The sequence below is a fragment of the Haematobia irritans genome, chromosome 4 (assembly GCF_050003625.1).
Source record: "Haematobia irritans isolate KBUSLIRL chromosome 4, ASM5000362v1, whole genome shotgun sequence".
NCBI lineage: Eukaryota > Metazoa > Arthropoda > Insecta > Diptera > Muscidae > Haematobia > Haematobia irritans.
In genome coordinates, this window is record NC_134400.1 from 10,555,141 (window position 1) to 10,581,244 (window position 26,104).

At 29.0% G+C, this 26,104-nt stretch overlaps 1 protein-coding gene across 1 annotated transcript in view; it reads right to left on the reverse strand.

Moving 5' to 3' along the window:
- The window catches only part of LOC142235289 (uncharacterized), a 483,342-nt gene that overhangs the window by 100,625 nt on the left and 356,613 nt on the right, over nt 1-26,104 (reverse strand). The window contains exon 3 of the mRNA XM_075306540.1: nt 9,173-9,211. Within this exon, the coding sequence (XP_075162655.1) occupies nt 9,173-9,211 (39 nt within the window). The remainder of the gene's footprint in view (nt 1-9,172; nt 9,212-26,104) is intronic.

Genomic DNA, 26,104 nt, shown 5'->3' on the forward strand with positions numbered 1-26,104 from the left:
GACACAATTTTCTATAGAAATAAAATTTTAATAAAATTTTCAAAACTAAAAACTTTAAAAATTTTGACAAAATTTCCTATAAAAATAAAATTTTGACAAGATTTTCTATAGAAATAAAATGTTGACAAAATTTTCTATAGAAATAAAACTTTGACAAAATTTTCAATAAAACTAAAATTTTGAAAAAGTTTCCTATAAAAATAAAATTTTGACAAAATTTGCTATAGAAATAAAGTTTTGACAAAATTTTCTATAGAAATAACATTTTGACAAAATTTTCTATAGAAATAACATTTTGACAAAAATTTCTATAGAAATGTAGCTGTGACAAAATTTCCTATAGAAATGAAATTTTAACCAAAATTTCCTATTGAAATGAAATTTTGACAAAATTTCCTATTGAAATGAAATTTTGACAAAGTTTCATATAGAAACGAAAAAATTTCCCCTGTTTTAATATAGCACCACCCAACCCATCAAATTCAAGTTAGTTTTTGTGTAGTCGCTAAAATATGTCCAATCATAATACTTTTCTTTTCAAAAACTTTTAGCAAGAATTTTTCTCTTTGTCTGCCAAGGCAAAGAAGTATCGTAGTATGATTGTGAATATCACCATTTTAAAATGATACCACTCGATTGGCTTTAGAAGTCCTTTTTTTTTGGAAAACTTTTTGTAAACACAATCATCTTATATCGCAATAGTTTCAATAGAAATCCCATTATCGATATGTCACATAGACAATGGAATCCATTACCTTTTGCGAATACAATCGGTTTCGCTTGAAGTAACTTCAAATAGTTTATTATTGCATTTTTGCTACTTTGTTCAGAATTGAATCGCTTAAAGGAAAATCTTTCTATTCTTCAAATAGCTAAAAAAAATATAAAGGAGAAAAAAAGTATATAAATTGCGAAAATATTTGCCGTTACATATCATTTCCTTGGTAAATGATAGACCCATTATGGGTTGCTGACAATTTCATTAAAGTTGAAATGGAAGGAATAAACTGAGTGAGTGGAGAATAATGTGGAGATGGGTAAAATAAAGTCAAGAAAATCTAGTGGGGAAAAAACTAAATTTGAAAAAAAAAAAACGATTTTATTAAGTATAACCAAAATATGAATCAAACTGCCGTCAGAAATTTTCTAGAAACCGTGAATACCCGCCGAACTTCCGATTCATCTCCTCCAAAAATTTTATCAGCCTTTGCAATTAAATTTTAATTTTTACGAAGCCATTTCGAGTGAATTTCCTTAAAAATATTCTCTCATATATCTTCGCAAAAGCAATTCCAATACGATGGGTAACCTCTTTGTCATTTCTCTTGAAAATATTCTTTACTTAATTTCATTAAATTCCTAGAGTATCACTTTTCATCCAATTGTCTAGGGTCTTATCTGTTATATTGTGGTAATTCCGGCTGTCGTCTTTAGTTTTAAACACTCATTCAGTCATTCAGAAATCGGGAGCACCTTCACTACCTGTAAGCGCTGACAACATGGAATCTCAAACATGTCCTCTACACTTAGCCCGGCAATTGAAAGTGAAACTCAAAGCTTCCTTATGGCTGCTGATTCATGGTTCCATGGTCTTGCTGTCTTTTTAATAAAACTGAATTCACTGAGTTCACCTCTTCATCGTCCTTTGGTACAAACGAGAAAAATATCTTCGTTTACTTGGCTTTGTGTGGCAACAAATGTCAAATTAAAATCTTACTTAAGTACCATGAAAATCATAAACAATCCTAAATCCAGCTTCAGTCCAAAATGAAAGGAAAAATCTACGAAGCAAATGCTGAAGGAGAACTAAGAAGCAACAACCAGGTAAAAGGATTCACTGAATGTGCAAGAGCAACAGTAACAAGATAACTTTATCGTAGTAAACAACAAAACTAGTAAGAAAGTGTTTGTAACGTGGAGCAGAAGTCGTAAGGACTTTGTGACGAGCTATCAGTGAAAAGGGTTGAGCCAGAAGAAATGACAAAATGTTCAGCATAAAACGCAATCTTGAGTTGAGCTGTTAAGGTCATCAAATTCGATTTGGCCCAAAGTAGTAGAAAGAACAAATGTAGCCAAATTTTATCCAAATATTATAGGTCTATCAAAAATTTTGCCAAAATTTTATTCCTATTGAGAATTTTATCAAAATTTTATTTCCATAGAAAATTTTGTCAAAATTTGTATTTCCATAGAAATAAAATTTTTGCGAAAATTTTCTAGGAATTTTCTCAAAAATTTATTTCTAAAGAAAGTTTTTTGACACAATTTTCTATAAAAATAAAATTTTGACAAAACTTTCTTTAGAAATAAAATTTTTGCGAAAATTTTCTAGGAATTTTCTCAAAAATTTATTTCTAAAGAAAAAAATTTTCTTTTTATAGAAAATTGTGTCAAAATTTTATTTCTATAGAAATTTTTATCAAAATTTTAATTCTATAGAAAATTTTATCAAAATTTTATTTCTATAGAAAATTTTATTGCCATAGAAAATTTTGACAAAATTTTCGATAGAGATAAAATTTTGTCAAAATCTTATTTCTATGGAAAATTTTCTCCAAATTTTATTTCTATAGAATATTCTATCAACATCTTATTTCTATAGAAAAATTTTGTCAAAATTATATTCCTGTAGAAAATTTTGCCACAATTTTATTTCTATAGAAAATTTTGTCAAAATTTTATTTCTACAGAGAATTTTGTCAAAATTTTATTTCTATAGAGAATTTTGTCAAAAGTTTATTTCCATAGAAAATTTTTGCAAAATTTTATTTCAGCTGTACATCCAACCATCTCGCAGTTTATAGGGCTTTGCCCAAATAAATTTGACAAGCATACTTTTCTTCTCCTGGTTAAGCTACACTTGTAGTTTAGTCAATGCATGGTTTTAAGCTGAAATCAAAAACAACAATAAATTTTATTTCTATAGAAAATTTTTGCAAAATTTTGTCAAAATTGTATTTTTATAGAAAATTTTGGGAAAATATTATTTCAATAGAAAATTTTTCAAAATTTTATTTCTATAGAAATAAAACATGTATTTCTATAGAAAATTTTTTGAAAATTTTATTTCTATAGAAATTTCTATCAACATTTTACTTTTATAGCAAATTTTGTCAAAAATTTATTTCTATAGAAAATTTTATTGCCATAGAAAATTTTGACAAAATTTTCGATAGAGATAAAATTTTGTCAAAATCTTATTTCTATGGAAAAATTTCTCCAAATTTTATTTCTATAGAACATTCTATCAACATCTTATTTCTATAGAAAATTTGGTCAAAATTGTATTTCTGTAGAAAATTTTGTCAAAATTTTATTTCTATAGAAAATTTTGTCAAAATTTTATTTCTATAGAAAATTTTGTCAAAATTTTATTTCTATAGGAAAGTTTGTCAAAATTTTATGTCTATAGAAAATTTTGTCAAAATTTTATTTCTATAGAAAATTTTGTCAAAATTTTATTTCTGTAGAAAATTTTGTCAAAATTTTATTTCTGTAGAAAATTTTGTCAAAACTTTATTTCTATAGAAAAGTTTGTCAAAATTTTATGTCTATAGAAAATTTTGTCAAAATTTTATTTCTGTAGAAAATTTTGTCAAAACTTTATTTCTATAGAAAATATTATCAAACTTGTTTTCCTTAGAAAATTTTGTCAAAATTTTATTTCTATAGAAAATTTTGTCAAAAATTTATTTCAGCTGTACATCCAACCATCTTGCAGTCTATAGTGCTTTAAGTTACACTTGTAGTTTAGTTAATGCATGGTTTTAAGCAGCAATCAAAAACAACTATAAATTTTATTTCTATAGAAAACTTTTGCAAAATTTGTCAAAATTGTATTTTTATAGAAAATTTTGTGAAAATATTATTTCAATAGAAAATTTTGTTAAAATTTTATTTCTAGAGAAACTGTTGTCACAAATTTTATTTCAATATTTTTTTTTTTTCAAAATGTTATTTCTAAAGATAATTTTGTCATCATTTTTTCAATAGAAAATTTTGTCAAAATTCTATTTCTTTAGAGAATTTTGTAAAAAGTTTATTTCCATAGAAAATTTTCTCAAAAATGTATTTCTAAAGAAAGTTTTGTCAAAATTTTACTTTTATAGCAAATTGTGTCAAAATTTTATTTCTATAGAAAATTTTGTCAACATTTTATTTCTATAGAAAATTTTATTGCCATAGAAAATTTTGACAAAATTTTCGATAGAGATAAAATTTTGTCAAAATCTTATTTCTATGGAAAATTTAATTCAAATTTTATTTCTATAGAATATTCTATCAACATCTTATTTTTGTAGAAAATTTTCTCAAAAACTTTTTTCTAAGGAAAGTTTTGTCACAATTTTATTTCTATAAAAAATTTTGTCAAAATTTTATTTCTTTTGAAAATTTTTTCAAAATTTTATTTCTATAGAAAATTTTGTCAAAACTTTATTTCTATAGAAAATTTTGTCAAAATTTTATTTCTATAGAAAATATTATCAAACTTGTTTTCCTTAGAAAATTTTGTCAATATTTTACTTCTATAGAAAATTTTGTCAAAATTTTATTTCCTTAGAAAATTGGTCAAAATTTTATTTCTATAGAAAATTTTGTCAAAATTTTAATTCTATAGAAAATGTTATCAAAATTTTACTTCTATAGAAAATTTTGACAAAATTTTCGATAGAGATAAAATTTTGTAAAAATCTTATTTCTATGGAAAATTTTCTCCAAATTTTATTTCTATAGAATATTCTATCACCATCTTATTTCTGTAGAAAATTTTGTCAAAACTGTATTTCTGTAGAAATTTTTGTCAAAATTTTATTTCTATAGAAAATATTATCAAAATTTTATTTCTATAGAAAATTTTGTCAAAACTTTATTTCTATAGAAAATGTTGTCAAAATTTTATTTCTATAGAAAATTTTGTCAAAATTTTATTTCTATAGAAAATATTATCAAACTTGTTTTCCTTAGAAAATTTTGTCAAAGTTTTATTTCTATAGAAAATTTTATTGTCATAGAAAATTTTGACAATATTTTCGATAGGGAGAAAATTTTGTAAAAATCTTATTTCTATGGAAAATTTTGTCCAAATTTTATTTCTATAGAATATTCTATCACCATCTTATTTCTGTAGAAAATTTTATCACAATTTTATTTCTATAGAAAATTTTGTCAAAATTTTATTTCTATAGAAAATTTTGTCAAAATTTTAATTCTATAGAAAATATCAAAATTTTATTTCTATAGAAAATTTGTCAAAATTTTATTTTTATAGAAAATTTTGTCAAAATTTTATTTCTATAGAAAATATTATCAAACTTGTTTTCCTTAGAAAATTTTGTCAAAATTTTATTTCTATAGAAAATATTATCAAACTTGTTTTCCTTAGAAAATTTTGTCAAAATTTTATTTCCATAGAAAATTGGTCAAAATTTTATTTTTATATAAAATTTTATTGTCATAGAAATTTTTGACAAAATTTTCGATAGAGATAAAATTTTGTAAAAATCTTATTTCTATGGAAAATTTTGTTAAAATTTTATTTCTATAGAATATTCCATCACCATCTTATTTCTGTAGAAAATTTTATCAAAACTGTATTTCTGTAGAAAATTTTGTCAAAATTTTATTTGTATAAAAAATTTTGTCAATTTTGTCTATAGAAATTTTTTTCAAAATTTTATTTCTATAGAAAATTTTTTCAAAATTTTATTTCTATAGAAAATTTTGTCAAAACTTTATTTCTATAGAAAATTTTGTCAAAATTTTATTTCTATAGAAAATATTATCAAACTTGCTTTCCTTAGAAAATTTTGTCAAAGTTTTATTTCTATAGAAAATTTTGTCAACATTTTATTTCTATAGAAAATTTTGACAAAATTTTATTTCTATAGAAAATTTTATTGTCATAGAAAATTTTGACAAAATTTTCGATAGATATAAAATTTTGTAAAAATCGTATTTCTATGGAAAATTTTGTCCAAATTTTATTTCTATAGAATATTCTATCACCATCTTATTTCTGTAAAAAATGTTGTCAAAATTTTATTTCTGTAGAAAATTTTATCACAATTTTATTTCTATAAAAATTTTTGTCAAAATTTTATTTCTATAGAAAATTTTTGTCAAAATTTTATTTCTATAGAAAATTTTGTCGAAACTTTATTTCTATAGAATATTTTGTCAAAATTTTATTTCTATAGAAAATATTATCAAACTTGTTTTCCCTAGAAAATTTTGTCAAAATTTTATTTCTATAGAAAATTTTGTCAAAATTTTATTTCTATAGAAAATTTTGTCAAAATTTTATTTCAATAGAAAATTTTGTCAAAATTTTATTTCCATAGAAAATTTGGTCAACATTTTATTTCTATAGAAAATTTTGTCAAAATTTTATTTCTATAAAAATTTTTGTCACAATTTTATTTCTATTGCTAGAGAATTGCTTGTTTGATTTTGTTCACGCTTACAAGTAGGACCCTTTACAATTGTAGAGTAAAATGTTTTAATAAAAAACCAAAGGAAAAACTCCCCAACCCTTGCAGAGTACAAACAAACATGGGAATATTTTTTCAAATGATCCTTCAAACCAAACCAAATCCCAAAAACATCAACAGCAACAGCATCCTAGTCAACATCATCTTGGCTACATCTTGTTAGTATAACCATCTCAACTTGATGATATTTACAACAACAGAAACAAGAATGTTCTTGCCATCTAATAAGGTGTTTAACAGGCATACAAAAAAGGATTAAAAGGCTTACAGTTCTAGCAAAATTACCAAAAGCGGTTCCAAGTGGTTTGGGGTAAGCCCTAAAAAATTCCTGTGTAAAATCATTTGCATACCCACCCCACCAATAACTAGAACTACCAACCAGCAATTCAACCGCTTGCTTCTATCCTATTGTAGAAAATTGTTACTCTTTAATTTAATATGTTTTACATATTAATTTAATAAAAGAACATTCCAGAATCGACAATGTGAGAAGAAGAAGTAAAAAAAATATAATTCGTAATGAAATCATTTTCTAAGTATGGCAGACACCCTCCTAAAGAATATAGTGGTACGGATAAGAGGGGTTTTCTACATCTGAAAGGGGTTAATGTGTTTTCATTTGCTTTTCTAAACACCCATAGTTTCTTCATTTATATAAAATGAAATTTAATTAATTTTTGTTGTTACTTGATTGCATTTTAAATGCTTTAATAAAGGCATAATTTAAAAAAAAAAAAAAATGTTTGCCTCTTGTCTTCTTGGAAAATTAAGAAAACAAAATTGTTCTTAAATTGATTGTGTGATGCGAATAAAAATAGCACATGGAAAATTATTTAGAGATTGGTCTGCATTCACGGTTGGCACAGTTGCTAGAAATAAAATTTTGACAAAATTTTTTTATAGGAATAAAATTTTGACACAATTTTCTAAGAAATAAAATTTTGACAAAATTTTTTATAGAAATAAAAATTTTGACAAAATTTTTTTATAGAAATAAAAATTTGAGAAAAATTTTATAGAATTAAAATTTTGACACAATTTTCTATAGAAATAAAATTTTGACAAAATTTTTTGCAGAAATTAAATTTTGAGAAAAATTTTATAGAATTAAAATTTTGACACAATTTTCTATAGAAATAAAATTTTTCAAAAATTTTCTCAAATAAAAATTTGAGAAAAATTTTATAGAATTAAAATTTTGACACAATTTTCTATATAAATAAAATTTTTCAAAAATTTTCTCAAATAACAATTTGAGAAAAATTTTATAGAATTAAAATTTTGACACAATTTTCTATAGAAATAAAATTTTGACAAAATTTTTTGCAGAAATAAAATTTTGAGAAAAATTTTATAGAATTAAAATTTTGACACAATTTTCTATAGAAATAAAATTTTTCAAAAATTTTCTATAAAAATAAAGTTTTGAGAAAATTTTCTATAGAAACAAAATGTTGAACATATTTTCTATGGAAATAAAATTCTGACAAAATTTTATATAGAAATAAAATTTTGAAAAAATTTTCTATAGAAATAAAATTTTGCAAAAATTTTCTATAGAAATAAAATTTTGAAAAAATTTTCTATAGAAATAAAATTTTGCAAAAATTTCCTATAGAAATAAAATTTTGCAAAAATTTTCTTTAGAAATAAAATGTTGCAAAAATTTTCTATGGAAATACAATTTTGACAAAATTATATATAGAAATAAAATTTTGACACAATTTTCTATAGAAATAAAATTTTGCAAAATTTTCCTATAGAAATAAAATTTAGAAAAATTGTCTACATTCTGCACTGCTATTTGTGGACCTAAAATACTTCCGGCTCTATCTGACCAAAGCTCCACATGAATTAATTTCCAGTTTAGAAGATAATCCTTCGAACGTTTAGGATATTTTGCCATAATTTCTACCACAACTTGCATAATTTGTTTGTGGACGACGTAGAATTCGGTATGCTATCCATCGTAAAGGTTCAAACGTGTCGTCCCAGACGAATCGTCGGATTTTTTTGGGTTTCACATTTTTCTACATATGTAACTATGTCGCACTATTTTGAAAAATATATTTTCATGTTATATAAATACGCTTTTCTAATATTGCACGTTATATAAATGTTGAAATATTTAATTTGCGAGAAGATTTCCTTGAAACAGCTCGTAATGGGGGTATATTGTCTCTTTACGGTTCTTGGTTTGCTTGGTTTATGAAAACCACATAACCAAACAACCCAAAAGCAACACCCAAACATTTACATACTAGTACACATTCGTAACCATGTCCTTCTATGTAGGGCTGTAAAAAGGATGTTCATGTGAAATTATTTAAACTCTTGCCGTTTATTTTGGTCATGTTGATTTTGTTGATGTGTATGTGTCTACGTTTGCATGGGTTTATGTTAAAGTGGTTTAAGTGGCTTTTTAATAAATTTACGAGTTTCATATTAAAATTTCATTATTTTTGCAGTTATAAAAAAAATTGTAAACGGAGAGAGGGTAAGGGGTTGTCTGCTTTTTTGAAAATGTAAAAAATGGCCAAAAAAGAGTTCTCCCTTTGCCTTTACATCTATGTCATGATAAAATTATGATATTATTTTAAATTTTAAATATCTCCTTGAAATCCAGTAAAAGTGCAATATTCTAAATTTTGTATTTATTCACAATTGCGATTCAGACTGACCTTTATTTGAGTGTCTTTCGAGATTTGGATCCTTAATACCTGAAAGGAAGAAGAAAATAAAATATATATTTAAAAAAAAATATAATTTCAAGTAAACGAACAGTAATTATATTATTATTGCCCGTTACGACCCATGTCGTAACGGGCGACGTAGTGTTTATTCGAATGAGTGCAAGAAGTAAAATCAGGAATTCTTTCTACACGTTTCGAGAAACTTGGGAGATCAATGGGTCTATAACAGGTTGACTGATAAGTCCCCGGTCTAAAAAAGAAACTTGTATTTTAATTACTTTTTTGTAGACAAGATGTGATTTATGTACACCAATCTATCACGTAGAGGAAAAATTAAAAAAAAAAATATATATTATTTTTTTTTAATTTCCCTTGATTGCTTAAAAGGCATATGAATGCCTTTGTAGTCGAATGTGTTTTGTTTTTGTTTTTTTTTTAATAATGATATTATAATAAGCAAATAATGCACAGATGGCAAAACAAATTCAACTAACATTGATTGTTCCGAATAAAATTTAAGGGAAATTCCTATACTCGACCACAATCGAAGAGAAATTTTCCCGGAATACACATTTTTAGAAATAGCTTTATTATGTTTTACATGCAATAAACTTGATTTTATAGAATTTGGTTAAAATTTTAAGACGTAAGAATTTTGTCTGGTATTTTTTTGAATTTTTGGTCAAAAATATTTTGATTGCAGATTACTCAGAAGTACTACATATTTTCCGCAAAAAAACATTTTTTTTATACCCACCACCATAGGATGGGGGGTATATTAACTTTGTCATTCCGTTTGTAACACATCGAAATATTGCTCTAAGACCCCATAAAGTATATATATTCTGGGTCGTGGTGAAATTCTGAGTCGATCTGAGCATGTCCGTCCGTCCGTCTGTTGAAATCTCGCTAACTTCCGAACGAAACAAGCTATCGACTTGAAACTTGGCACAAGTAGTTGTTATTGATGTAGGTCGGATGGTATTGCAAATGGGCCATATCGGTCCACTTTTACGTATAGCCCCCATATAAACGGACCCCAAAATTTGGCTTGCGAGGCCTCTAAGAGAAGGAAATTTCACCCGATCCGGCTGAAATTTGGTACATGGTGTTAGTATATGGTCTCTAACAACCATGCAAAAATTGGTCCACATCGCTCCATAATTATATATAGCCCCCATATAAACCGATCCCCCGATTTGGTTAGCGAGGCCCCTAAGAAAGGAAAATTTCATCCGATCCGGCTGAAATTTGGTACATGGTGTCAGTATATGGTCTATTACAACCATGCAAAAATTGGTCCACATCGGTTCATAATTATATATAGCCCCCATATAAACCGATCCCCCGATTTGGCTTGCGAGGCCTCTAAGAGAAGCCAATTTCATCCGATCCGGCTGAAATTTGGTACGTGGTGTTAGTATATAGTCTCTAACAACCATGCAAAAATTGGTCGACATCGGTCCATAATTATATATAGCCCCCATATAAACCGATCCCCCGATTTGGTTGCGAGGCCTCTAAGAGAAGCAATTTTCATCCGATCCGGCTGAAATTTGGTACATGGTGTTAGTATATGGTCTCTAACAACCATGCAAAAATTGGTGCACATCGGTCCATAATTATATATAGCCCCCATATAAACCGATCCCCCGATTTGGCTTGCGAGGCCTCTATAAGAAGCAAATTCCATACGATCCGGCTGAAATTTGGTACGTGATGTTAGTATATGGTCTCTAACAACCATGCAAAAATTGGTCCACATCGGTTCATAATTATATATAGCCCCCATATAAACCGATCACCACATTTGACCTTCGGAACCTCTTGGAAGACCAAAATTCATCTGATTCAGTTGAAATTTGGTACGTGGTGTTAATATATGGCCTCAAACTCCCATGCAAAAATTGGTCGATATCGGTCCATAATTATATATAGGCCCCATATAAACCGATCCCCAGATTTGACCTCCAGAGCCCCTTGGAAGAGCAAAATTCTTCCCATTCGGTTGGAATTTGGTACGTGATGTTAGTATATGGTATCCAACAACCATGCAGGAATTGGTTCCTATCAGTCCATAATTATATATAGCTCCCATATAAACCGATCCCCAGATTTGACCTCCGGTGCCTTTTGGAGAAGCAAAATTCATCCGATCTGCTTGAAATTTGGTACATTGTGCTAGTATATGGTCGTTAACAACCATGCCTAACTAGGTCCATATCGGTCTATAGTTATATATGGCCCTCAGATAAATCGATCCCCAATCACACAAAAATTTGTCCATATCAAGTTCATAATTGTATATAGCCCCATATAAGCGACCCCCCATATTTCAACTCTGGCTCTCTACGTACAAAAAGTCCATATCGATTCGTAATTATTTATAGACAACTATACATAACTTTTTTGTCTAATATATACCATGTATGGACTAAATCACAATTTAGAAAACGATGTTAAGAAGTTTTAAGATACCACATCGATTTGTGGATGACAGTCTTTCGTAGAAGTTTCTACGCAATCCATGGTGGTGGGTACATAAGATTCGGCCTGGCCGAACTTGCGGCCGTATATACTTGTTTTTGAAATAGCTTTATAATATTTTAGATGTAACAAGTATATACAGCAGTAAGTTCGGCCGGGCCGAATCTTAAACACCCACCACCATGAACCAAATATTAGGGTTTCCTTTGAAATGTCAGGAGGGCTTGAGGACTTGAGGACACTTCTCGAATATAAATTTAAGGATTTCACCTATGAGGACTATATCAGATTCTGGATTTATAAGAACCATTTTTGTTCGAGTTTTAGAGGAATCGTTAACATCTCTTGTAAGTGTGCAAGAAAATTATAAAATAACGTCTTGATTTGAAATCTTAAATCTGTAGAAGTAAATTTTACAAGCAATTTTCATGATCAGTGCGCCTTCTACACCCTCAAGAAGTGAAGTCGGTCTATATGGAGGCATTACCAAATGGACCGATAAAAACTTAATCCGATACACGTTTTTGTGAGCCTAAAATACCAGAATATTTACAATTTCAGGCAAATCAGATAAAAACTACGGTTTCTAGAAACCCAAGGAGTTAAATCGGGAGATCGTTCTTATGGGGGCTATACTAAAATATGGACCGATACTCACCGTTTTCGGCACACCTCTTTATGAGCCGAAAATACCTCTAGATCTCCAATTTCAGGCAAATAGGATAAAAACTTCGGATTATAGAAGATCAAGAAGTCAAATCGGGAAATCGGTCTATATGGGGGCTATACCAAAATATGGACCGTTACTCACCATTTTCGGCACACCTCTTTATGGTCCTAAAATACCTCTAGATTTCCAATTTCAGACAAATTGGATAAAAGCTACGGTTTCTATAAGCCCAAGACCCCAAATCGGGACGTCTTTTTATATGGGGACCATACCAAAACATGGACCGATACTAACAATTTTTGGCACACATATTTGTGGTCCTACAATTCCTCTAGATTTCCAATTTCAGGTAAATTGAATAAAAACTGCGGTTTCTATAAGCCCAAGAAGTAAAATCGGGAGATGGGTCTATATGGGGGCTATACCAAAATATGGACCGATACTCACAAGTTTTGGCACACGTATTTGTGATCCTACAGTACCTCTAGATTTCCAATTTCAGGTAAATTGAATAAAAATTGCGGTTTCTATAAGCCCAAGAAATAAAATCGGGAGATCGGTCTATATGGGGGCTATACCAAAACATGGACCGATACTCACAATTTTTGGCACACCTCTTTATGGTCATAAAATACCTCTAGATTTCAAATTTCAGGCAAATTGAATAAAAACTACGATTTCTATAAGCCCAAGACCCCAAATCGGGAGGTCTGTTTATATGGGGACTATATCAAAACCTGGACCGATATAGCCCATCTTCGAACTTGACCTGCCTGCATACAAAAGACGAGTTTGTGCAAAATTTCAGCACGATTGCTTCATTATTGAAGACGGTAGCGTGATTACAACAGACAGACGGACAGACGGACAGACAGACAGACAGACAGACGGACAGACGGACATCGTTATGTCGTCTTAGAATTTCTCCCTGATCAAGAATATATATACTTTATATAGTCGGAAATCGATATTTCGATGTGTTACAAACGGAATGACAAACTTATTATACCCCCGTCACCATTCTATGGTGGTGGGTATAAAAAACTTGATTTTATAGAATTCGGTCAGAATTTTAAGACGTCAAAATTTTTTTCTGGTTGTATCTTAAAAGATACAGTACGCATTTAAGGGTTAAAATTTAAATTTTTAATTGTTGGGTTTTAAATTTTTTCAATGTCCCCCAAAAATATATTAAACTGAAGATCATCTTAAAGAAATTCGAATACATTTAATTACTTAAATGGGCGGTAAACCATAAACACCGCATGTCCTTGTGCCTTAATCTTCTAAATGCAACCTCTTTAAAGGATTATTTTCTTATTCTCCCTACGAGCATATATTTGAAAACGCACATATATGACCGAATGGAATTGTTACCCATCATCAATTTATCAATGTCATGTTTAGTGGCTTTTATTTTCATTTTACATCTTGGCATTGTAACCCCTTTTGCATTCCCTCTCTCTCACTCTCTGTCTTACAGACGAAGGATTCTTTCATGCGCCTCAATACACTATGGTGTTATTTATATGACAGAAGCTATTTTCATATGTCACACATTAATCCAAATTAATTTCATGTAATTAAAATCACCTTGAAGCGAAATGCGCCAAAAACCATAGAACACAAAATACCCAAAAGCACACAGAGCCTGCAGAGATAGAAACGAGCGAGTGAGAGTCAGCGTCAAGTGGCACAAAATCCATAAGGTATGTTAAGACATTGATATTAAATTTCTCCATGGTTCTTGCTATTGCTATTATTGTTCCACTTACCACATTTCGAAAATTGTAAGAGACATTAAATGGTATTTATTGGATTAAACCAAGTGTATCCCTCCAATAATAATTACCCATTTTATTTTCCACAAATGAGTGTTAAAACTGAAAGAATTATTTAATGTTCTCCATAGTTGAAGATGGAATTGAAGATGATATCCTTGTGCCAGGATATATACGCATACACACACACACGAAGACAAAGAAATAACATAGAAACAGGTGTTTAACTGTAATATACGAAGATGTTTATTGATGCCCTTAGGATATTAGTCGCGTTTCGTTTAAATGTGGAATATTTAATTATTGCGCTAGGTATCCTTACTGCAGTGGAAAGATGTGAGTGCATATACGAAAAAAAGTTTACATGAATCCAAAGATTTTAAAGTGAATATTGGTACTGAGTCCAAACCAAAGATAAACAAGTATATATGGCCGTAAGTTCGGCCAGGGCGAATCTTATGTACTCTCCACCGTAGATTGCGTAGAAACTTCTACGAGAGACTGGCATCCACAATCGAATTATCTGGGTTGCTGTAACACTTGCCGATGGCAAGGTATCTTAAAACTCCTTAACACCGTCTTCTAAATTGTAAGTTAGTCTATACGTGGTATATAAAGGGTGATTCTTTTGAGGTTAGGATTTTCATGCATTAGTATTTGACAGATCACGTGGGATTTCAGACATGGTGTCAAAGAGAAAGATGCTCAGTATGCTTTGACATTTCATCATGAATAGACTTACTAACGAGCCACAACGTCGAATTTTCAGTGAATGGGCCCTTGAAAATTTGGCAGAAATCCGCTTTTTTATCGACAAATTTTGTTCAGCGATGAGGCTCATTTCTGGTTGAATGGCTACGTAAATAAGCAAAATTGCCGCATTTGGAGTGAAGAGCAACCAGAAGCCGTTCAAGAACTGCCCATGCATCCCGAAAAATGCACTGTTTGGTGTGGTTTGTACGCTGGTGGAATCATTGGACCGTATTTTTTCAAAGATGCTGTTGGACGCAACGTTACGGTGAATGGCGATCGCTATCGTTCGATGCTAACAAACTTTTTGTTGCCAAAAATGGAAGAACTGAACTTGGTTGACATGTGGTTTCAACAAGATGGCGCTACATGCCACACAGCTCGCGATTCTATGGCCATTTTGAGGGAAAACTTCGGAGAACAATTCATCTCAAGAAATGGACCGGTAAGTTGGCCACCAAGATCATGCGATTTGACGCCTTTAGACTATTTTTTGTGGGGCTACGTCAAGTCTAAAGTCTACAGAAATAAGCCAGCAACTATTCCAGCTTTGGAAGACAATATTTCCGAAGAAATTCGGGCTATTCCGGCCGAAATGCTCGAAAAAGTTGCCCAAAATTGGACTTTCCGAATGGACCACCTAAGACGCAGCCGCGGTCAACATTTAAATGAAATTATCTTCAAAAAGTAAATGTCATGGACCAATCTAACGTTTCAAATAAAGAACCGATGAGATTTTGCAAATTTTATGCGTTTTTTTTTTTAAAAAGTTATCAAGCTCTTAACAAATCACCCTTTATTAAACAAAACAAGTAAGGAAAGTCTAAAGTCGGGCGGGGCCGACTATATTATACCCTGCACCACTTTGTAGATCTAAATTTTCGATACCATATCACACCCGTCAAATGTGTTGGGGGCCATTTTTGTCGAAATCAGAAAAACATATATATGGGAGCTTCATCTAAATCTGAACCGATTTCAACCAAATTTGGTACGCATAGCTACAACGCTAATTCTACTCCTTGTGCAAAATTTCAACTAAATCGGAGTTAAAAATTGGCCTCTGTGGTCATATGAGTGTAAATCGGGCGAAAGCTATATATGGGAGCTATATCTAAATTTGGAACCGATTTCAACCAAATTTGGCACGCATAGCTACAATGCTAATTCTACTCCCTGTGCAAAATTTCAACAAAATCGGAGCAAAAAATTGGCCTCTGTGGACAAAGGAGTGTAAATCGGGCGAAAGCTATATATGGGAGCTATATCTAAATCTGAACCGATTTGGCTGATATTTTTGCAAGTTTTTCGAGACTCGTAAAATATTCCGATGTACGGAATTTGAGGAAGATCGGTTGATATACACGCCAATTATGACCAGATCGGTGAAAAATATATATGGCAGCTATATCTAAATCTGAACCGATTTTTTCCAAAATCAATAGGGATCGTCTTTGAGCCAAAACAGGACCCTATACCAAATTTTAGGACAATCGGACTAAAATTGCGAGCTGTACTTTGCACACAAAAATACATCAACAGACAGACAGACGGACAGACAGACAGACAGACAGACAGACAGACAGACAGACAGACAGACAGACAGACAGACAGACAGACGGACATCGCTAAATCGACTCAGAATTTAATTCTAAGACGATCGGTATACTACAAGATGGGTCTCAGACTTTTCCTTCTTGGCGTTACATACAAATGCACAAACTTATTATACCCTGTACCACAGTAGTGGTGAAGGGTATAAATATCGATCCAATACGTATATAATTCAGTTTGACAAAGTAGACATAAAATTTTGACAAAATTTTCTACAGAAATAAAATTTTAACAAAATTTTCTATAGAAATAAAATTTTCACAAAATTTTCTATAGAAATAAAAATTTTGACAAAATTTTCCATAGAAAGAAAATTTTGACAAAAATTTCTACAGAAATAAAATTTTAACAAACTTTTCTATAGAAATAAACTTTTGACAAAATTTTCTATAGAAATAAAATCTTGGTAGATTATTTTTGGCTCGAGTGGCAACCATGATTATGAACCGAATAAAATTTGAACAAAATTTTCTATAGAAATAAAATTTTGACAAAATTTTTTATAGACATAAAATTTTGACAATGATGACAATTTTATTATGAACCGAATAAAATTTTAACAAAATTTTCTCTAGAAATAAAATTTTGACAAAATTTTCTATAGGAATAAAATTTTTGGTAGATTATTTTTGGCTCTAGTGGCACCATGATTATGAACCGATATGGACCAATTTTTGTGTGATTGGACCAATTTTGGTATGGTTGTTAGCGACCATATACTAACACCACGTGCCTAATTTGAACCGGATCGGATGAATTTTGCTCCTCCAGAGGCTCCGGAGGTCAAATCTGGAGAATGTTTTATATGGGGGCTATATATAATTATGGACCGATATGGACCAATTCTGGCACGGTTGTTAAATATCATATACTAACACCATGTTCCAAATTACAACTGGATTGGATAAAATTTGCTTCTCTTGGAGACTTCGCAAGCAAAATCTGGGGATCGGTTTATATGGGGGCTATATATAATTATGCACCCTGTTCCAAATTACAACTGGATTGGATGAAATTTGCTTCTCTTGGAGACTTCGCAAGCCAAATCTGGGGATCGGTTTATATGGCGGCTATATATAATTATGGACCGATGTGGACCAATTTTTGCATGATTGTTAGAGACCATATACCAACACCAAATTTCAGCCAGATCAGGTGAAATATGCTTCTCTTAGAGGCTCCACAATCCAAATCTGGGGATCGGTTTTATATGGGGGCTATATATAATTATGGACCGATGTGGTCCATTGTTAGAAACCATATACCAACACCATGTACCAAATTTCAGCCGGATCGGATGAAATATGCTTCTGTTAGAGGCTACACAAGCCAAATCTGAGGGTCCCTTTATATGGGGGCTATACGTAAAAGTGGACCGATATGGCCCATTTTCAATACCATCCGACCTACATCGATAACAACTATTTGTTCCAAGTTTTCAAGTCGATAGCTTATTTCGTTCGGAAGTTAGCGTGATTTCAACAGACGAAAAGACGGATATATATATATATATATATATATATATATATATATATATATATATATATATATATATATATATATATATATATATATATATATATATATATATATATATATATATATATATATATATATATATATATATATATATATATATATATATATATATATATATATATATATATATATATATATATATATATATATATATATATATATATATATATATATATATATATATATATATATATATATATATATATATATATATATATGGGAGCTATATCTAAATCTGAACCGAGTTCAAAAAATTTTGGCACAGTTTACCATACTATTAAACGCACTCCTTTTGCAAAATTTGAAATAAATCAGGGTAAAATTCTGGCTTTTGAGGCCATATAAGTCCAAATCAGTCGAAAGGTATATATGGGAGCTGTACCTAAATCTGAACCGATTTCAACCAAATTTGGCATAGTTAACCATATTATAAAACGTACACTTTTGTGCAAATTTTATATCAAATCAGGGCAAAATTATGGCTTTTGAAGCCACATAAGTGCAAATCGGACGAAAGATATATATGGGAGCTATATCTAAATCTGAACCGATTTAGCTGATGTTTTGCAGGTTTTACGTGACCAACAAAACATTCAGATGTACGAAATTTGAAGAAGAATCGATTCATAAATACGTGAATTATGATCAAATCGGTGATAAATATATATGGCAGCTATATCTAAATCTGAACCGATTTTTTCCAAAATCAATAGCGATTGGCTTTGACCCGAAGAAAAACCCCATGCCAAAATTGAGGACGATCGGACTTAAATTGCGAGCTGTACTTTGTGCACAAAATTACCTATACAGACAGACGGACGGACGGACAGACAGACAGACGGACATCGCTAAATCGACTCAGAATTTAATTCTAAGCCGATCGGTATACTAAACGGGTCTATGGGTCTATGACTATTATTTTCTTGGCGTTACATACAAATGCACAAACTTTTTATACCCTGTACCATAGTAGTGGTGAAAGGTATAAATATGGGAAACATATAAATCTGAAGCAATTTTAAGGGAAACTTCGCCAAAGTTTATTTATGATTTATCGCTCGATATATATGTATTAGAAGTTTAGGAAAATTAGAGTCATTTTTACAACTTTTCGACTAAGCAGTGGCGATTTAACAAGGAAAATGTTGGTATTTTGACCATTTTTGTCGAAATCAGAAAAACATATATATGGGAGCTATATCTAACTCTGAACCGATTTCAATCAAATTTGGCACACATGACTATACTACTAATTGTACTCCTAGTGCAAAATTTCAACCAAATTGGGTCAAAACTCTGGCTTCTGGGGCCATATAAGTCCATATCGGGCGAAAAATATATATGGGAGCTATATCTAAATCTGACCCGATTTCAATCAAATTTTGTACATTTGACTATACGACTAAGTGTTATGTTTGTACAAAATTTCAACCAAATTGGGGTAAAACTCTGGCTTCTGGGACCGTATTAGTCCATATCGGGCGAAAGATATATATGGGAGCTATATCTAAATCTGAACCGATTTCTACCAAAATCAATAGGTGTCTATTCTGATCCAAAACACATAGTTGTGCCAAATTTGAAGTCGATTGGACTAAAACTGCGACCTAGACTTTGATTAAAAAATGTGGTTCACGGACAGACGGACATGGCTATATCGACTCAAGAGCCCACCCTGAGCATTTTGCCAAATACACCATGTGTCTATCTGGTCTCCTTCTGGATGTTGCAAACATAAGCATAATACCCTGTTTCACAGTGTGGCGCAGGGTATAAAAAGGTCGATAAAATACGTATATAAATCAGTTTGACAAAATTTTCTATAGAAATAAAATTTTCTATAGAAATAAAATTTTAATAAAATTTTCTATAGAAATAAAATGTTGATAAAATATTCTATATAAATAAAATTTTGGCAAAATTTTCTATGTTATAGTAATAAAATTTTGACAAAATTTTCTATAGTAATAAAATTTTGACAAAATTTTCTATAGTAATAAAATTTTGACAAAATTTTCTATAGTAATAAAATTTTGACAAAATTTTCTATTGTAATAAAATTTTGACAAAATGTTCTATAGTAAACAAATGTTGACAAAATTTGCTATAGAAATAAAATTTTTATAAAAGCTTCTATAGAAATAAAATTTTGATAAAATCTTCTATAGAAATAAATTTTTGACAAAATTTTCTATAGAGCAATGTACCAAATTTCAGTCGATCCCCAGATTTGACCTCCGGAACCCAAGATTTGGGGACTATATATAATTATGGACCGATATGGACCAATTTTTGCATGGTTGTTAGAGACTATATACGTACCAAATTTGCACCGAATCGGATGAATTTTGATCCTCCCAGATGCTCCGGAAGTCAAATCTGGGGATCGGTTTATTTGGGGGCTATATATAATTATGGACCAATTCTTGCATGGTTGTTAGAGACCATATATTAACACCACGTACCAAGTTTCAATCGGATTGGATGAATTTTGCTCGTCTAAAAGGCTCCGGAATTAAAATCTGGGGATCGGTTTATATGGGGCTATATATTATTATCGATCGATATAGACCAATTTTTGCATTGTTGTTAGAGACCATATATTAATATCATTGAAAATGTGGTCAAAATTTTATTTCTATTGAAGATTTTGTCAAAATATTATTTCTATAGAAAATTTTGTCTCAATTTTATTTCTACAGAAAATTTTGTCAAAATGTTTTTGTCAAAATTTTATTTCTATAGAAAATTTTGTCAAAATTTTATTTCTATAGAAAATTTTGTCAAAAGTTTATTTCTATAGAAAATTTTGTCAAAATGTTATTTCTATAGAAAATTTTGTCAAAATTTTATTTCTATAGAAAATCTTGTCAAAATATTATTTCTATAGAAAATTATTTCAAAATTTTATTTCTCTAGAGAATTTTGTCCAAATTTAATTTCTATAGAAAATGTTTTATTATTTCTATAGAAATTTTTTTATTTCTATAGAAATTTTTGTAAATTGTTTGTAGAAATTTTTGTCTACATTTTATTTCTATAGAAAATGTTATCAAAATTTTATTTCTATAGATTTTTTTTTTGTGAAAATTTGAGTTGTATAGAAATTTTTGTCAAAATGTTATTTCTAAAGAAAATGTTTTCAATAGAATTTTTTGTTGTTGTCCACATTTTATTTCTGTAGATTTTTTTTGAATATTTTATTTCTATAAAAATTTGTAAAGTACCTCTTAGTGGGAGAGGAATATTTAGCAAAATCGACCAAAACATCAAGATTTCTACAAAACAATACAAAATTGAATTCTACCAATAGTGGCAATCGACCACAATAGTTGTGACACATATTATGTGTATCGGTTTATAGTGTGATATTGCCGTCATATAGACCAAACTTCAGAGTTGAATCCTTGGACCGTAGTTATACTCATCACCTACCACAATGGACAGGATAGTCTATATCGATCTCCCAATTTGACTTCTTGGGCTTCTAGAAACCACAATTTTTATCTAATTTGCCTGAAGTTGGAAATCTGGAGGTATTTTAGGCCCACAAGGACTTGTCTCGAATTTTTATCGGTTCATTTGTGAGTATATATATCTAGATCAATCTTCCGTTTTCTCTTCTTGAGGAAATAGAAGGCGCACTGGTTATCCAAATTGCCCGAATCAAGGGGAAAATCTACCGAAGGCGTTATTTCAACATTTTCATGGTGGCTTACACGAGATATTTAAGATTTCTCTAAACTTCAGACAAAAAATGGTCACATAAAGCCAGAGTCTAATGTAGTCACCATATCTATAGAAAACATATCTGTAGAAAACTATCGCGAGAGGCTTACCAATGATCTGCTTGAAGTAGTCTGTTTCGTACAATCCATATGAAATTCCATAAAAGTAACCTGCTACGACGAAGCGTTTTCTGAGGAAATTATTATATTTGATTCATGGTGTTGGGTATTTAAGATTGTGCCTGGCCGAACTTAAAACCGCATATCCTTGTTTGAGGCTCAGATTGTGAAATTCTCTCTCATCAAATGAAACTGTCCGATTCTATTTTTAGCTCTATGACTCGAAACCTGCGTTTCACATTGCGGAGAAAACACTTACAGAAGCATTGATTCACACAGAAATTTCTCCGGCATTAGTGAGATGGAGGTTGACACAGCCATGAACCCATGACCCTATATGTAGAAAGCGTACTATGTCTCCATGGTGACTTCATATCTAGCATTACAATTTTTTTGTTTTTTCAAATTGAGCTTTTTAATTATGTTGGTTCACTCGACTAACTATGGGTCTGTCTCAATATCCGACAAATTCAATGACTGACAATAAATGAACATTTTTGATGGAAAGTTAACGCGGTTTCTAACTTCTGCGTTTTGTGAGAAGTTTTAATATGAGTTTCTCGTTTTTGCTAACGTCTAAACAAAATTTCATACAATAAACCAATGAACACCAAGTAAAGGACACTCCATGCGGTAGTTGCAAAAAAGGAATCGTTAGCAATTTCATGGTTACATGAATTTTGGCATTTGAATCTATGAGGATTTTTGTATAAATTGTTCAAAAACATAGAACTTTTTCAAATGCTTTAACCCAAACTTTTCACCGTAAGTGTGCTTCAAAAATAACCACCAACAATTTTCAGTTTTTTTGCAAAATTAATTGAATATAAGTGGGCAAAAAAAGCATAAAAGTGCACAAGTTGACAAGGCACAAAATGGGCAAAAAGAGAAAAGAATATGAAAAAACCCGGAAATGAAATGTAACAAATGTTAAAAATATTAAAAGAGCCAAACCAATGGGGGTATTCATAACCGGACATTTATTTAATTGTTTGTGCAACAAATGTATGGTAACCTTATGTTGTTAACAAATTTAACTAACATTAGCACAAGGTTGAAATTTCAAATATTGAAATTTCAAAACCTTGAACCTTGCTTGCTTTACCATAGAAATCGTAAGGGGAGGGGTTGGAAACTTTATTTTTGTTTCACTTCCGTTTCCTGAAGTAAAACTCATTTCCTGTTGCTGGAATATCTGACAAATGCTCATTGTTAACTTTGAATCAGTTGGCAAAAGCAAATTATAAGTTTCTCTAAGTCAAATTACAATAATAAAGTGTTAAATCACGCGATATGTTTTCACCAGGTTTACACTTCCATGGTCCTGCAATCTTAGTGGCGAAGGTATAGTGGAAGGCTACACGGACACTGCCTCTTGGCCTTTCTTGAAAAGTTTATCAAAGTAGTTGACAAATTTCTTACACGCGATCAACATTCTTTTTTTAAAACTTTTCAAGAGTTTTCAATATAATAAAAAAATAATTCCAAAGGTAATTCAGACCTGAGATGGGAAAACACAATTTGTAAGAAAGTACAAAAAAAGTATTTTTTGAGCGAAAAAGTACTTTTCACTAAATTTCAACAAAAATTCCATTGGAAATTTATTGTCAAGAGCTACTTCAGACTGAATTAAAAAAAAAAATTTTTTTTGGCAACTTCGCGCACTAAGACTATGGTAGTATCGAAATGAAGATAGCTACAGTTGTACTACATGGTACATCATAAATTTTCTGTAGATAAATAAAAAAAAAATTGACAAAATCTTAGAAAGAAATAAGAATTTTGACAAAATTTTCTAAAGGAATAAAATTTTGAAAACAGTTTCTACAAAACTAAAATTTTCTATAGAAATACAATTTTGACAAAATCTTTTATAGAAATAAAATTTTGAAAAATTTTTGTATAGAAATAAAATTTTGATAAAATTTTCTATAGAAATAAAATTTTGATAAAATTTTCTATAGAAATAAAATTTTTTATAGAAATAAAAGTTTGACAAAATTTTCTATAGAAATAAAATTTTGAGAAAATTTTCTATAGATAAAATTTAGACAAAATTTTCTATAGAAATGAAAGTTTGAAATAATTTTCTATAGAAATAAAATTTTAATATAATTTTGAAAAAATATTCTATAGAAATAAAATTTTGACATAATTTTCTACCATTGTTGTTGTTTTTTATTGCAGCTTAAAACCATACATTGACTAAACTACAAGTGTAGCTTAACCAACAGAGGAAAAGAATATTTGTTAAATTTATTTGGGCAAATCCCTATAGACTGCAAGATGGTTGGATGGACGCACGTTTCGGAATTACCACATCCTCATCAGCATCCTCTACTTGCAGCAAAACTATCAACCAATTATCAGAATAAATTCAGGCAGTTCATTAAACCCAACAATGAACCACACCTTGAACCTCCCGAAAAAAGGTTTTACAATGATAGCCGGCTTATGCCGAAATAAATTCAAAACAAACATATCTCTTTTCCTATGCCACTGTCATATCATCGATTTGAATTCAGTTGGCTGGGTTTATTTTGAGCGTGCTTCCTCTTCTTTTTCCATTCTTTTTGTTTTGTTATTGTTGGTTTTGTTCTTTAAGCATTGTTGTTTTTATTGCAGCTTAATTTTCTACCGAAATAAAAGTTTGACAAAATTTTCTAAAAAAATAAAATTTTGGATAAATTTTCTATAAAAATAAAATTTTGCCAAAGTTTTCTATAGAAATAAAATTGTGATCAAAATTTTTTATAGAAATAAAAGTTTTACAAAATTTTCTACAGAAATAACATTTTGAGAAAATTTTCCATAGAAATAAAATTTTGACAAAATTTTTTATGAAAATAAATTTTTGAAAAAATATTTTATAGAAATAAAATTTTGAGAAAATTTTCTAAAGAAATAAAAATTTTCTAAAGAAATAGATAAAATTTAGACAAAATTTTCTAAAGAAATAAAATGTTGACAAACTTTTCTATAGAAATAAAATGTTGACAAAATTTTCTATAGAAATATAAGTTTGACAAAATTTTCTATAAAAATAAAAGTTTGACAAAAATTTCTATATAAATAAAATTTTGACAAAATTTTCTATAGAAATAAAATTTTGACAAAATTTTCTATATAAATAAAATTTTGAAAAATTTTCTATAGAAGTAAAATTTGGATAAAATTTTTTATAGAAGTAAAATTTTGATAGCATTTTGAAAAAACATTCTATAGAAATAAAATTTTGATAAAATTTTCTATAGAAATAAAAGTTTGACAAAATTTTCTAAAAAAAAAAAATTTGGATAAATTTTCAATAAAAATACAATTTTGACAAAGTTTTCTATATAAATAAAATTGTGATCAAAAGTTTTTATAGAAATAAAATTTTGACAAAATTTTCTACAGATATAACATTTTGAGAAAATTTTCTATAGAAATAAAATTGTGATCAAAATTTTTTATAGAAATAAAAGTTTTACAAAATTTTCTACAGAAATAACATTTTGAGAAAATTTTCCATAGAAATAAAATTTTGACAAAATTTTTTATAAAAATAAATTTTTGAAAAAATAAATAAAAAAAAGAAATAAAATTTTGAGAAAATTTTCTAAAGAAATAAAAATTTTCTAAAGAAATAGATAAAATTTAGACAAAATTTTCTATAGAAATAAAATGTTGACAAACTTTTCTATAGAAATAAAATTTTGACAACATTTTTTATAGAAATAAATTTTTGAAAAAATATTCTATAGAAATAAAATTTTGAGAAAATTTTCTAAAAAAATAGATAAAATATAGACAAAATTTTCTATAGAAATATAAGTTTGACAAAATTTTCTATAGAAATAAAATGTTGACAAAATTTACTATATAAATAAATGGCAAAATTTTCTATATAAATAAAATTTTGACAAAAGTTTCTATAGAAATAAAATTTTGACCAAATTATCTATAGAAATAAAATGTTGACAAAATTTGCTATTGAAGTAAAATTTGGCAAAATTTTCTATAGGAGTAAAATTTTGACCAAATTATCAATAGAAATAAAATGTTGACAAAATTTGCTATTGAAATAAAATTTTGACAAAATTTTCTATATAAATAAAATTTTGACAAAATTTTTTATAGAAATAAAAATTTGAAAAAATTTTCTTTAGAAATAAATTTTTGACAAAATTTTCTATAGAAGTAAAATTTTGACAAAATTTTCTATAGAAATAAATTTTTGACAAAATTT